The following is a 13,943-nucleotide window of genomic DNA, read 5'->3' as shown; positions in this document are numbered from 1 at the left end:
AATCTCATTAGGAAGACAGGAAGAGATATAATTTAGAGCTCATAAAAATGTGACAAAATATATACCCATGAAGACCATTGAAAAAGACCAAATTCTACAATCTCTTCATTAATGAACAGACCACCATGTTTACCTATTTTCTGTGAAGCACTTTAGAGCAGTCATCTTTATTAGAATATAGTATTGCAATTTATAATCACATGACTGCACTGTATAAAACCAAGATTTTTTTAAATGACAATTGTTGAAGAGCACAGTTTACACTTTACACACACACAACACAACTCACACACACACACAATACCACATACAGCTTTCTGAGATTTTGTGTGTTTGTGTAGTTAGAGTGAAACACTACAGAAACACACCAAATCTCAGAAAGCTGCACAAATATTTTATTTTATTATTAAGGTTTGTGGACTTCAATTCCCAGAATTCCTCAGCCAGGAAAGCCAGCCAGCATTAATCACTCAGTGATGAAATAGATTAGAGACTTTAGGAGGGGGTGACTGATGCCCATGGACAAGAACACTATTCTATCGGTACGGTTTATGGGAGGGGCAGATATGGTGGAAGGAGGGGACCATATCATGTTCGGGGAGTGCGCCCGCGCTGTTTACAAGCGATTGCGTACTCCGGTCCTGTTGCCTTCTCCCGTTCCCCAAGTGGCTAGATTTCCCAGGGCCGCGACCTTCGGCTGATGTTATGCAACGCCAGGTCCGTCGTTAATAAGGCCCCCTTCATCTCAGATCTGATACAAGAGGGGGGTGCAGACCTGATGGGCATTACGGAGACCTGGTTGGGCACAGAAGGGGGCGTGCCCCTCGTTGAAATGTGTCCACCGGGTTTCCACGCATTTCATCAGCCGAGGGTTCACGGCAGGGGTGGGGGGGTTGTGGTTATTATAAATGAGAGTTTGGAACCGAGGGAGGTCTCTCTCCCGCAGACAGCCGGCTGTGAGTCTCTCTTTGTGCAGTGGGGCCAAGGGGTACAGGTGGACTTACTGATCACGTACCTGGCTCCCTGCCATGTGCCAGCAGCCCTGCCTGAGCTGCTCGATGTGATAGCCGAGTCGGCAGTTGATACCCCCAGGCTTACGGTCATGGGGGATTTCAATCTGCCGTCGGTAGGCAAGACATCGTCGTCAGCTCGGGAGTTCATGGCCTCCATGGCAGCCTTGGACCTGACCCAGTTAGTGAATGGGCCCACACACGCTGGGGGACACACGCTGGACTTGATTTTTGTCTCGAGACAGTGGCTGAATGACCTGGATGTGGAGGATTTAGTCATTACTCCCCTGCCATGGACAGATCATTCTCTCCTTCGCCTGGACTTTCAAACCGCAATCCCTCACCGCAGGGAGACGGAACCAGCCCGGTGGTTCCGTCCCAGGCGCCTGATGGACCCGAGCAGGTTCCTGACGGAGCTTGGGCCGATTCCTGAGAACCTGGCCCATGGCTCGGCTAAAGAACTCATTGCCACCTGGGAAAGGGTGGCGGCAGGGGCTTTGGACCGCGTCGTGCCTATGCGGCCTCTGACCCGGCGTTGCTCTCAACCAGCTCCTTGGTTTACTGTGGTGCTGAGAGAGATGAAGCACCGGAAAAGACGCCTAGAGAGCGCTTGGCAAGCCAGCCATTCCGAATCTGACCGAACGCTAGTGCGGTCACATATTCAGACCTATCTAGTGGCAATAGGGAAGGCAAAGCAAGAATACTTTTCCGCCCTTATTGCATCGGCAGATAACCGCCCAGCCACCTTGTTTAGGGTGATCTGCTCCCTTCTGTTTCAGGGGGCTCGGGAGGACACCTTACAGGGACGTGCTGAGGAATTTGGAAGGTATCTGCACGATAAAATCGCTCAGATCCGGGACGGGCTGGACTCTGATTGGGTGGATCCAGGCGGGATGATGCAGGCACGTCTTGAGAACATTGTTTGGGCTGAGTTTGACTCTGTGACTCCCGACGACATGGACAGGATACTGGGGAGGTTGAATGCCACCACATGTTTATTGGACCCATGTCCCTCCTGGCTGGTACTGGCCACCCAGGAGGTTACACGAGGCTGGCTCCAGGGAATTACCAGCGCTTCTCTGACGGAGGGAGTCTTCCCAGCCGCCTTGAAAGAGGCGGTGGTGAGGCCCCTCCTTAAGAAGCCTTCCCTGGACCCAGCTACTTTGGCTAATTATCGTCCTGTCTCCAACCTCCACTTTTTGGCGAAGGTTGTTGAGAGTGTGGTGGCTTGGCAACTTCCCCAGTACCTGGAGGAAACTGTTTATCTAGACCCGTGCCAGTCTGGCTTCAGGCCTGGGTACAGCACAGAGACGGCTTTGGTCGCGTTGGTTGATGATCTCTGGAGGGCACGGGACAGAGGTTGTTCCTCTGTTCTTGTCCTGTTAGATTTGTCAGCGGCGTTTGATACCATCGACCATGGTACATTGTTGTGGCGGTTGGAGGGTTTGGGAGTGGGAGGCACCGTTTTACGGTAGTTCTCCTCCTACCTCTCTGACCGTTCACAGACGGTGTTGACAGGGGGGCAGAGATCGACTGCTAGGCAACTCACTTGTGGGGTGCCGCAGGGGTCGATTCTCTCGCCCCTCCTGTTCAACATCTATATGAAGCTGCTGGGGGAGATCATTTGTGGTTTTGGGGTGAGCTGTCAGCTGTACGCTGATGATACTCAGCTGTACATTTCCACACCGAACCACCCCAACGAAGCCGTCGATGTGATGACTCGGTGTCTTGAGGCCGTTCGGGTCTGGATGGGGACGAACAGACTCCGACTCAACCCATTCAAGACGGAGTGGCTGTGGATGCCGGCGTCCTGGCACAGTCAGCTTACCCCATTGCTGACTGTGGGGGGCGAATTGTTAGCCCCCAGGGAATCGGTGCACAATTTAGGCGTTCTCCTGGACGCACGGCTGTCTTTAGAAGACCATTTGATGGCTGTCGCCAGGGGAGCTTTTTATCAGGTCCGCCTGATTCGCCGATTGCACCCTTTCCTGGACCGGGACTCGTTGTGCACAGTTACTCATGCCCTCGTCACTTCCCGTCTGGATTACTGCAATGCTCTCTACATGGGGCTCCCCTTGAAGAGCACCCGGAGGCTCCAACTGGTACAGAATGCGGCCGCGCGGGGGATTGAGGGAGCTCTTCGTAGCTCCCATGTAACACCTCTCCTGCGCAGGCTGCACTGGTTGCCGGTGGTCTTCCGGGTGCGCTTCAAGGTGTTAGTTATCACCTTTAAAGCACTCCATGGCATGGGACCGGGATATTTACGGGACCACCTGCTGCCACCAGTTACCTCCCATCGTCCGGTGCGTCCAGTGCTTCCAGTGCGCTCTCACAGGGAGGGCCTCCTTAGGGTACCATCGCCAACCAATGTCGGCTGGCGGCCCCCAGGGGAAGAGCGTTCTCTGTGGGGGCCCCGGCCTTGTGGAACGAGCTGCCGGTGGGACTCTGTCTTCTCCCTGATCTTCAGACATTTAAAAGCGAGCTCAAGACTTTCTTCTTTCACCAAGCGGGGCTGGCCTCATCGATTTTATACTGGGGTTTTTTAGCGGGCTTTTAACCGGGGTTTTTATCTTTTGTAAATTTTCTTATCTAATATTTTTAATTATACAGCTGTTAAATTAGATTTTTAAACTAGTTACTGTATTTTAAAATGTTTTTGGGATTATTGTTGTTTTATTTGCTGTATACCGCCCTGAGTCTTTGGAGAAGGGCGGTATAAAAATTTGAAAAATAAATAAATAAATAAATAAATAAATAAATAAATAAATAAATAAGTTAGATTAGTTCTGTCTGGTGCTGAAAATGAAATATGGGGCTTTCTAGCCCTGAAAAAAGCCATGAAGTCGATCAGTAATCAGGTAAGTGTCTTAGACTCTTTTAAAAGGAGTTTTTCTACATGTTTTCTACAGAAAACAGGTTTTTTAAGGTTCTGCTGATGAGGAACTCAGGTGAGATCCCCAGAGTAGCCTTTAAATTTTAAAGGCTCTGCCAATCTCAGCTGAGGGGCGGGATCCCCAAAGGCTTTTTTTTTTTACTTTTAAAGGCATGCTGAAGCAAAACCTTCTTTTAAAAAAAAAAAAAAAACTCTGCTGATGATGCAGCTCAGCAGAGGCAGGGGGGCGGGGCCAGGGATTTTTGCTACCGGTCCTCCGAATCAGCAGCTGCCATCGCTACCGGATCGCGTGAACCAGTCCGATCCGGGAGCATTTCACCCCTGCTTTGGTTGTAATACTGCTGACGACCATTACAACATTTTCTTGCACAAAGTCAAAAGAATCATTAAACTTTACGTACCACTAATATCCCACAAAACCAGAAAAAATAAACTACCAATAACAATAAGAAAATTGCAATCTAGAAAAAAAATCTCTTTGGCGAAAAAACAAAACTAAATAACTAACTTCAAAAACCACTAAAAAAACTTATGCCAACAAATAAAGACTGAATGCACCAATTATCACATCAAGCAAGAAGAAAACCTTCTATGCACAAAATCCACCCATGCCTTCTATAATTTTGTAAACAACAAACTTAAAGACTCGAGATCCATCCAACCTCTAAAAGGACCAAACAATGAAGACTGTATTGATGAAACTGTTAAAGCCAATCTTTTTAACATGTTCTTTGGCTCAATCTTTGTAAACAGCACCACACATACCCAATATTACCCAGTCGTACTACAGACAATTACAACGATTACGGTGATCTTACACATATTGATTTTACAGAAGACTGTTGTGACCGAGGCCCAAGTAGTAATTACCAAACACAATACAGGCCTGAACAAACTTATTTTATTAAAACAGGTGAGAATTAATCCATTCTCAGCTTAGTCCAAAACAAATTCTTAATAAACAGTCCTGCAGCCTTATCACCAAACTTTGTTGTCTTTGGCAACCTGCCAAAGGCTTTTCTTGGGAAAAAACCCACAAAGTTCAAGAGTCGCTAACAAGACACATTGAAATCAACTTTGCTTTTCCATAAAGAACCCAATGGCTCGTTGCTCTCTTTTTTTATTTGAATTTATATCCCGCCCTTCTCCGAAGACTCAGGGCGGCTTACATTGTGTTAAGCAATAGTCTTCATCCATTTGTATGTTATTTTAAGCCTTATGGGAGTGGCCAATCATCTTCTGGCCTTACCCCCAAGTCGTCCTTTTTGCTTCAGCTGCTCTTGCCTTCTGGCAGCTCTTCTCAGGTGTGCACTAGAAACAGGCTCCTCCTGTTTCTCTGCCTCTCTGGAGGCTCCAGAATCTGCGCACCGCTCCCAGATGGCTCTGGCCCCATCTCTGCATCTGACACAGAGCCACTACCAGGCCTTCCCCTGACTCCTGGACTGGCTCATTGTCCTCCCAAGCTTCCTCACTGTCCAACTCCGCTTCCAGGTCCGCAAGCTGCTGGCGGACCACAACAAAGACAATGTCGAAAAGGCACTACACAATCTAAAACCATCTCTATCTCTGATGGATTATGTCCATACTTCTTTAAAAAGCTTTCCACTGCTTTTTTTGCACTGCATAATTTTTGAAAAATCTTTCAGTACCAGCACCTTGCCCTACCAATGGTCACAAGCCAAGGTCATCCCTATCTTCAAAAAGGGACACCCTAGCCTATTTGAAAATTACAGACCAATCTCTTTATGTTGTGTCACCTGCAAAATAATGGAATCAATCATTAACCAATCTATTACCCTCCACTTAGAGACAAGCAACCTACTTTCTAACAAAAAAATTGGTTTCAGAAAAAAATTAGCCTGTAATCTACAACTACTACATTGCAAAAACATATGGACTACACATTTCAATCAGGGCAAAGCAAGAGCAAGTTTATATAAACTTCTGTAAAGTTTTATTCAATGATACATGACGAATTACTTCTAAAACTAAAATCCTATGGCATTTCTGGACTCCTACATAAATGGATAGCTGCCTTCCTGTCAGACAGACATAAATGACCTTAGCGATCATATTAAAAGCAACTGTGTGCTCTTCACTGATGATTGTAAACTATTCAACACCACCGACAATGCAACTACCCTTCAAAAAGACCTTGACTATGTGTCAGACTGGTCTAACAAGTGGCAACTTCAAATCTCAATCAACAAATGCTCTGTCTTTCACATTGGCAAAAAAAAATCAGAACATAAAATACAAATTATATGGACATGACCTTGTAGATGACCCTCACTCTGTCAAGGACCTTGGAGTACTCATTTCTAAAGGTCTAAGTGCCAGAGCCCATTGTAACAACATTGCCAAAAAAGTATTAAGAGTTGTTAATCTAATCTTGCATAGCTTCTTCTCTAGTAATATTGTACTACTAACTAAAGCATACAAAACATTTGCTAGACCAATTTTTGAATACAGCTCATCTGTCTGGAACCCGTACTGCATATCAGACATAAATCGAGAGCGTCCAGAGATATTTTACGAGGGGAGTCCTCCATTTCTCTACCTGTAATGAAATACCTTATGCCACCAGACTCCAATTTTTGGGCTTAGACAACTTAGAACTATGCTGACTTCAGTCTAAGCATAAAATTATCTGCCACAATATCTTACCTGTCAATGACTATTTCAGCTTCAACCACAATACACAAGCAAATAATAGATACAACTCAAGATAAACAGTCCAAACTCAATTGTAGAAAATATGACTTCAGTAACAGAGTGGTCAATGCCTGGAATGCACTACCTGACTCTGCAGTTTCTTCCCCAAACCCCCAAAACTTTAACTTTCAACTGTCTACTGCTGACCCCACCCCATTCCTAAGAGGTCTGTAAGGGGCGTGCATAAGTGCACCAGCATGCCTATCATCCCTGTCCTAATATTCCTTTTTACTTACTCTTTTCATGTATTCAAACTATGTTTATACTTTTACCTGTTATCTTATATATGCTTGACAAATAAATAAAAATAAATTTTAAAAAGTATCAGTTCATTAAACTCATGAATAAACATCTTACTATTAAATTAGGTGCTGCAATACAGGTTAAAAGAGCCTTATCACTATTTTACATGCTACTATTATTAATTTTTTGTCAGCTATTGGTATACCCAAGCACAGCTAATCTATTTGATTAAAACTTGCTCTTCTAATTATTTGATCTTTTTTAAAATCTATGAATGGAGAGCTCTTCTGGGTGAACTTTATCTCTCTAATAAGAATACATAACTGGGACAATATGTGTTAGTGGAATTGTTCGAGTTAAAGAGCAACTTGTTAAAAGGTGTGTATTTATTTTTGGGGGCGGATAACAGTTAATACTTTTTTACAGTGAACAGGTATTGGGTCGATTTGACTGATAGATAATAGATTTGTATATTTGAGATATACTGATGAATGGAGTACATTACATCCTTAACAAGCTTGAGAAAAATACTGATAAGACAGAGGAGAAAGTGGAAATAACACCTGGAGAACTGCTGTGCTATCCATTGCTTTATACTTATTTATTCCATGACTACTGGAGCTCTAATGTTGAAAATACAGAAGAAATCTAAGTAAAGTGACTTTTAAATATGTTATGACTGAACTTATAGTGGGGACTTAAGGAGACATTTGGAAAATTTCCTGAACTACCTAAAAAAAAGCCAAATTGACTAACTGTGGGGCATCAAGAACCATATTACTGTATTTCTGGAGGAGTGAATGGTTTCCAGACCGACTTTCTGAAGGCAATGATAGAACATTTATTTATTTATTTATTTATTTTTGTCATAACAGTGTATATAAGCATTAGCATAAAATAACTTATTTATTTATTATTTAAATTTTTATTATTTAAATTTATATACCGCCCTATCTCCCAAAAGGACTCAGGGCGGTTTACAGGCATATAAAACATCAGTATACAAAATTAAAATAATCTTTAAAAAACTTATTCCAGTGCCCTATCATTTAAAATAGAAATATAAATATTAAAATCAATTTAAAACCCCTATAAAATTTAAAATCTAAGCCAGTCCTGCACAGATGAATAAATGTGTCTTGAGCTCGCGACGGAAGGTTCGAAGGTCCGGAAGTTGACGGAGTCCTGGGGGGAGCTCGTTCCAGAGGGCGGAGCCCCACAGAGAAGGCCCTTCCCCTGGGCGCCGCCAGACGACACTGCCTAGCTGACGGCACCCTGAGGAGTCCCTCTCTGTGAGAGCGCACGGGTCGGTGAGAGGTATCTGGTCGCAGTAGGCGGTCCCGTAGATAACCCGGCCCTATGCCATGGAGCGCTTTAAAGGTGGTCACCAAAACCTTGAAGCGCACCCGGAAGGCCACAGGTAGCCAGTGCAGCCTGCGCAGGATGGGTGTTATGCGGGAGCCACGAGGGGCTCCATCTATCACCCGCGCAGCCGCATTCTGGACTAACTGTAGCCTCCGGATGCCCTTCAAGGGGAGCCCCATGTAGAGAGCGTTGCAGTAATCCAGGCGAGACGTCACGAGGGCGTATATAATATTATAATTATAACTATATAATATATAAGCATATATATGAGCATAAGTATGTAATAACTATATTAATTGGATATAATGAAGAGGAACAATAGGACAGGGAACGGTAGGCACGTTTGTGCTCTTATGCACGCCCCTTATAGACCTCTTAGGAATGGGGTGAGGTCAATAGTAGATAGTTTTTGGTTAAAGATTTTGGGATTTTGAGAAGAGACCACAGAGTCAGGTAATGTGTTCCAAGCATTAACAACTCTGTTACAGAAGTCATATTTTCTGCAATCAAGATTGAAGCGGTTAACATTAAGTTTAAATCTATTGTTTGCTCTTGTATTGTTGTGATTGAAGCTGAAGAAGTTTTCAACAGGAAGAACATTGCAATAGATAATTCTATGAGTTAAACACAGGTCCTGTCGAAGGCGGCGGAGTTCTAAATTTTCTAAACCTAGGCTTTTCCTTCTGAGATTCCAAACTCCCATGGTTGGAAAAACTGATTGAATGGAATGAGCTTTGCCATGGTATATTATAGGAAAATAGGAAAATATACAAATTGGATAAAGGTGATTCATGTAAATGGGCACTGTTCTCTTCTCATTTCCCTTTTCGCATCTATGTACCATTCAAGAAATCCTAGAAACCTAAACAAATATAATAAATCATTTTGCTGCTGCACTGTAGCAAAAAATCTTTAGTCTCATAAATGTTTTTTTAAATAGATTGTACATTAATAGACTGTATCCAATTTACAGCATAAGATCTTTTAATGGAGGAAGAGGGATTTTATGCATTTTCTTACTGTAGATTATTTTCAACAGAACGAGTAACTTGAACACCTGTTTTTCTGTTTAAGTTTTTGTTTGCTGAAATTCTGAAAAAACTTCTGAAAATTTAGCAATGTGCCAATTAAATTTATCAGAATCTATTCTTGGTTTTCTAGTCACAGAGGCTCTTGCCTCATACCAATGAAACAAAAGCAAATGTGTATTTCACATATTTTCTATTTTCCTTAATATTAGATCCTATTTTCCCAAATATTTTAACAATACAAAACATACAAACATTTCCTCATGGAAACTGAGGAATATTTGAATGTTGTTTCTTCATCTATAGTAGAAAAATAGCAGAAACATTTTTCCACTGGGGGAAAAAATGATGCTATTCCAAGAAGAAGGCAATAAAATTCAGATCATGAATAGAAAGTGATTCATAAATTTAAAAACCTAACCAGTAAATAATTCAAACTACCTGGTTTTTTTCCAAAGATGTTTCTGTAAGAAGTATTCTTACATGAGATATTGTAATACAAAGATTCAGAAACATTAAACATATTAGCAAAACATTTCTGTCGTTTTCAACTTGTTTTCACCATACATTCAATGAATCCTCTGAATAAGCGATTAATATGAAATTGTATCTCAGTATAGTATATTGCTTATTTCTGTACTTTAATTATTTATGATTGTAAATATAGGATCTACGCATTTTCCAAAAACAGCTGGTATAGCTAGGTTAAAAAATACGTAATAAACTGATTCATTTGTTGCAAACAACACCAATGGAAAAAGTTACCTTTAGCTGGATTTACTTTAATCCCTGATTTATACAGCATCTCTTCATTCTGCCAGTCCCCATTCCTGACAAATGTCTTCAGTCCGTAAAAAAAAATTAATGCAGCAGTAGCCAAAAAAATCAAGTTCTTCAGAAAGCGCTTTTGGACTTTGACATAAAGGGCTCTTGTGCCCACAGTGATCAAGAGGCAGAAGCCCATACTAGGTATATACAACACACGCTCTGCTATCACAAAGCCTACATAAAAAAATAAGTTTGTGGCAGGAATAAAAGGAACAATTAATAAAGACAGTGACAGAACCACAATATTCTCTGTTGAAGGGATGTGTGGTTTTTGTGGTAAGCCTTTGTTAATGCCATTTTCTTCTTTAGATGCAAAACTGGACCTCAACTCTTTATATTCCAGTTCAGATAGGTAGTTGTGACCATTGCCATTAAGTCTACCATTTGTTATACTTTTCCCATTGCCTTCTCTTTCTATGCTGGAATTTCTCATACTGGTATAAGTAAGGAGGAGGAGTCCAGCATAAAAGGCCACTGTATGTAGGTTCCTCCAGTCATAGATTGTTTTGAGAAGAGGCACAGCATCCATGGACCAATCAAAGCTAAGAGTGTCTGGGCACAAGAGCAGCCAAAGGTTTTTGGTTGGCAAATAAAAAAAGGTCAGAGCTCGTGTTAAAAAACTATCTGAGTCAGCTGCTGGATTGTCAGAGTTGGAAAAGCTGGGAGGTTTGTTCCCCATCCAGTAGAAGCGAAGACCCAGCAATAAAGCTCCCCAGAAGATCAATAAACCAATGCTCAAAAGAAGAGGCCAATTCTTCCTCTGCAAAAGAGAAAAAGAGAAAAAAGAATTATACTTGCTAATTCTTTGCTAAAACTGTGAGGCTTTTTTTTAAAGATAATTAATCCTAACCTAAGGAAAATTTATAGTTCTGGAAAGCATATATTCTTGGTTCAGACCTCTGAGCTAATATTTTATATTTAAATTTCATTTCTGCATGCTTTTATTCTATTTATAGGATTTCTTTCTGCTGCTAAATTTTCACTGTAAAACCAGATAACAACATTTTAATGTCTCTCAAACTTCCTCATTTACTGATTTATTGCAACAAGTCCCATTGTGAATTAAATTATTTTGGAAGTAAGTGCAACTTATTATAAAATAGCTGTCATTTGTTCCAGCCTACTTTGCAATGTTGGTACACACTTTATCTGGAGGACATGAACTTTGAAATATTGATTCTGGACTTACTATTTACTGTTTTTATTTATTTATTTATTTTATTTGATTTTTATACCGCCCTTCTCCCGAAGGACTCAGGGCGGTGTACAGGCATAATAAAACCGACAATACAATATACAAGTTTAAAATACGATTTAAAAAACTAATGCAAAACTAATTTAACTAATTTATGCAAAACTAATTTAAATTGGCATTTCCAGTTATACAATTGCAGCATGCAACATATTGATAATTATTTTCTTTTGCATACAGTTTGAAGATGGACTACTTTCACCTTAATTAGTGCTTTTTTAAACTTTTAAGTGTAATCTGGAGCATTATTAAAATATCAGTTTCAGCTACACTAAACTATTGTGTAGTATGCAAAATTCAAGAATAAGATCACGTTAGTGATTAAAAGTATACTTTAATGCATACTTTTAATTTATTTTTGGCAGCCTATAAGATAATGCAATTTGTTTGAACTACTCTATAACATTCATGGTAGATACAGTTAGTATGTATTATTATTGTTGTTGAAATTTGACTCGGAGCACACACTGGATTTTTAAATTTAAAGATTTCATGATACCCATGAAGGTACTGGCCACAATACAAGATAGTATGTGAGCCAGAAAAAATATCCAATAGTGGTTCACAATATAAAAACATTTTAATGGCATGATTCTTGTTCTCTTAATTAACAAACTTTGGCAAATTAAATTATTTTCATAAATGGCTGCAGGAAACATATGGTAAAATATATACTAAGATAGAAGTCTATTTTACTACTATATTTCTCTACTGTCACGCTGCTAGAGCACTCAGGACAATTTACAACCTAAAGTAACAATAAACTAGTCAATAAACAAAATAACAGAAGTTTAATTAAAATGCTTAGTCTCATTGAAATTATATTTATTATTAAGTAATCTGCATTCTAAATGCCTCTGTGGCTCAGACTGGTAAGACAGTCTGTTATTAACACAGCTGCCTGCAATTACTGCAGGTTCTAGTCCCACCAGGCCCAAGGTTGACTCAGCCTTCCATCCTTTATAAGGTAGGTAAAATGAGGACCCAGATTGTTGGGGGCAATAAGTTGACTTTGTATATAAATATACAAATAGGATGAAGACTATTGCTAACATAGTGTAAGCTGCCCTGAGTCTTTGGAGAAGGGCGGGATATAAATGCAAATAAATAAAAAAAAATACCAAAAGTTCTCCTGGCATCTCTATTTTCACATTTTTTTTCTAAAAATGATATAAATGCCATGTAGATCTGACACATTTTATGCCACAATGTAAAAACTCTGTTTCTAGATTTCTCCCAAATCTTGTTTTTATTTTGGGGGGGGGGGTTCAGATAACAGGATGTAAGGACCAGATACAGCAAAGCTAATAGAAATTACCCCATAAAAGTTGGGCTGTTGCACAATCTGTGTCTCTGAAGAGCCAAAATCTTCTACTGAATTGTATTTTAAATGTGCCAGAATTAGAATAACTCTTTGAATACTACCACATTTTTCCAAGTACAAGATGCATCTTTTTCCCCCCTAAAAGAAGGTGAAAATCTAGATGCGTCTTATACAGTGAATGTAGCCCTGCCCAGCCTCTGCCATATGCTTTCATATCCTTATTAAAACCTCTAAACCTTTAATCAGTTATGGTTTTCCTCCAAGAGAGACTTTTTTAAAAGAAAAAAAGATGACTGAAGTGCCATTTATGTTTGCTATGGCTTCCATCAATGAAATGTCCTACAGGTGTTCCCTACTGCAAAATCAGCAGAACGTTATCATCACTCTGCTGAATTAAACTCCATAGTAGATTACCCTATTATTTAACACTTTGTTAATGCAAAGTTCCTATTTATCCAGTAGCACATGATGTTTCCAGAAGGCAAGCATGATTTCTTCTGTTCTCTCCTATTCCTCAGGTAAGAAAAGAAAAGAAAAGCATTGTAAAAGCAGCACAAAACAGACTAAGCTTAGAAACTCAAAAAACTATATGTTTATTTAGTCCAGCTTTAAAATTTATATATTTTACTCCTTCTTCCCCTACTTTAATAAAATGTAAAAAGGGAAATATGATTATTTGGATATATGATTAATTCATTTTGAACTTCTTTAGGATATTTTAGCTTGCATGGAATACAGCATGCAAATGGTTACCAAAAGTGTGGACCATTGGCAGTACATTGGAATTGCCTACAGGAAACACACTGCTTCCTATGCATACTCCTGCTCCTTAGTTGTTTATCTACTGATTGAAGTAGGCTATAACCCTGTCATTAACTGCTCTGAGCTGCATGTATATTCAATATCAGTAATTCAGTTTTAAAATGCACATGCATAAAATAAAGATAAAAACAAACAACATATTTTAACATAAACAATATTGTTTAATATTCCCCATAGAAAATAGAATACCAGAAGAAGCGACATTTCCACAGCTCAAAGCCTAATGAACTCAAATAATGAAATTACTAACTTTATGATCAAATAAGCAGAGAAAAAACTCACGTTATAATTTTATTTTTTTAAAAAAACACAGCCAGTTTTCTATTTAAGGAGTTAAAAAATATAAAATACTATAATAAAAACACAATTTCAGATCCTGCTTTTAAAATCAAATTCATTCATTTTTAGTATTTGACCTTTTAAAAATTTAAAATGAAGTGAAAAAACTGATGCCAACCTTTTT

The 13,943-nt window shown here is 40.1% G+C and overlaps 1 protein-coding gene across 6 annotated transcripts in view; it reads right to left on the bottom strand.

The window, feature by feature from the left end:
• TMTC2 (transmembrane O-mannosyltransferase targeting cadherins 2) overlaps nt 1-13,943 on the bottom strand; it is a 221,668-nt gene that overhangs the window by 85,931 nt on the left and 121,794 nt on the right. For all 6 annotated transcript variants that reach the window (XM_058190797.1, XM_058190798.1, XM_058190794.1 and 3 more), the window contains one exon: nt 10,020-10,842. In XM_058190797.1, the coding sequence (XP_058046780.1) occupies nt 10,020-10,842 (823 nt within the window). The remainder of the gene's footprint in view (nt 1-10,019; nt 10,843-13,943) is intronic.

The sequence above is a fragment of the Ahaetulla prasina genome, chromosome 7 (assembly GCF_028640845.1).
Source record: "Ahaetulla prasina isolate Xishuangbanna chromosome 7, ASM2864084v1, whole genome shotgun sequence".
Taxonomy (NCBI): Eukaryota; Metazoa; Chordata; class Lepidosauria; order Squamata; family Colubridae; genus Ahaetulla; species Ahaetulla prasina.
This window is presented reverse-complemented; position numbering and strand designations above follow the sequence as displayed.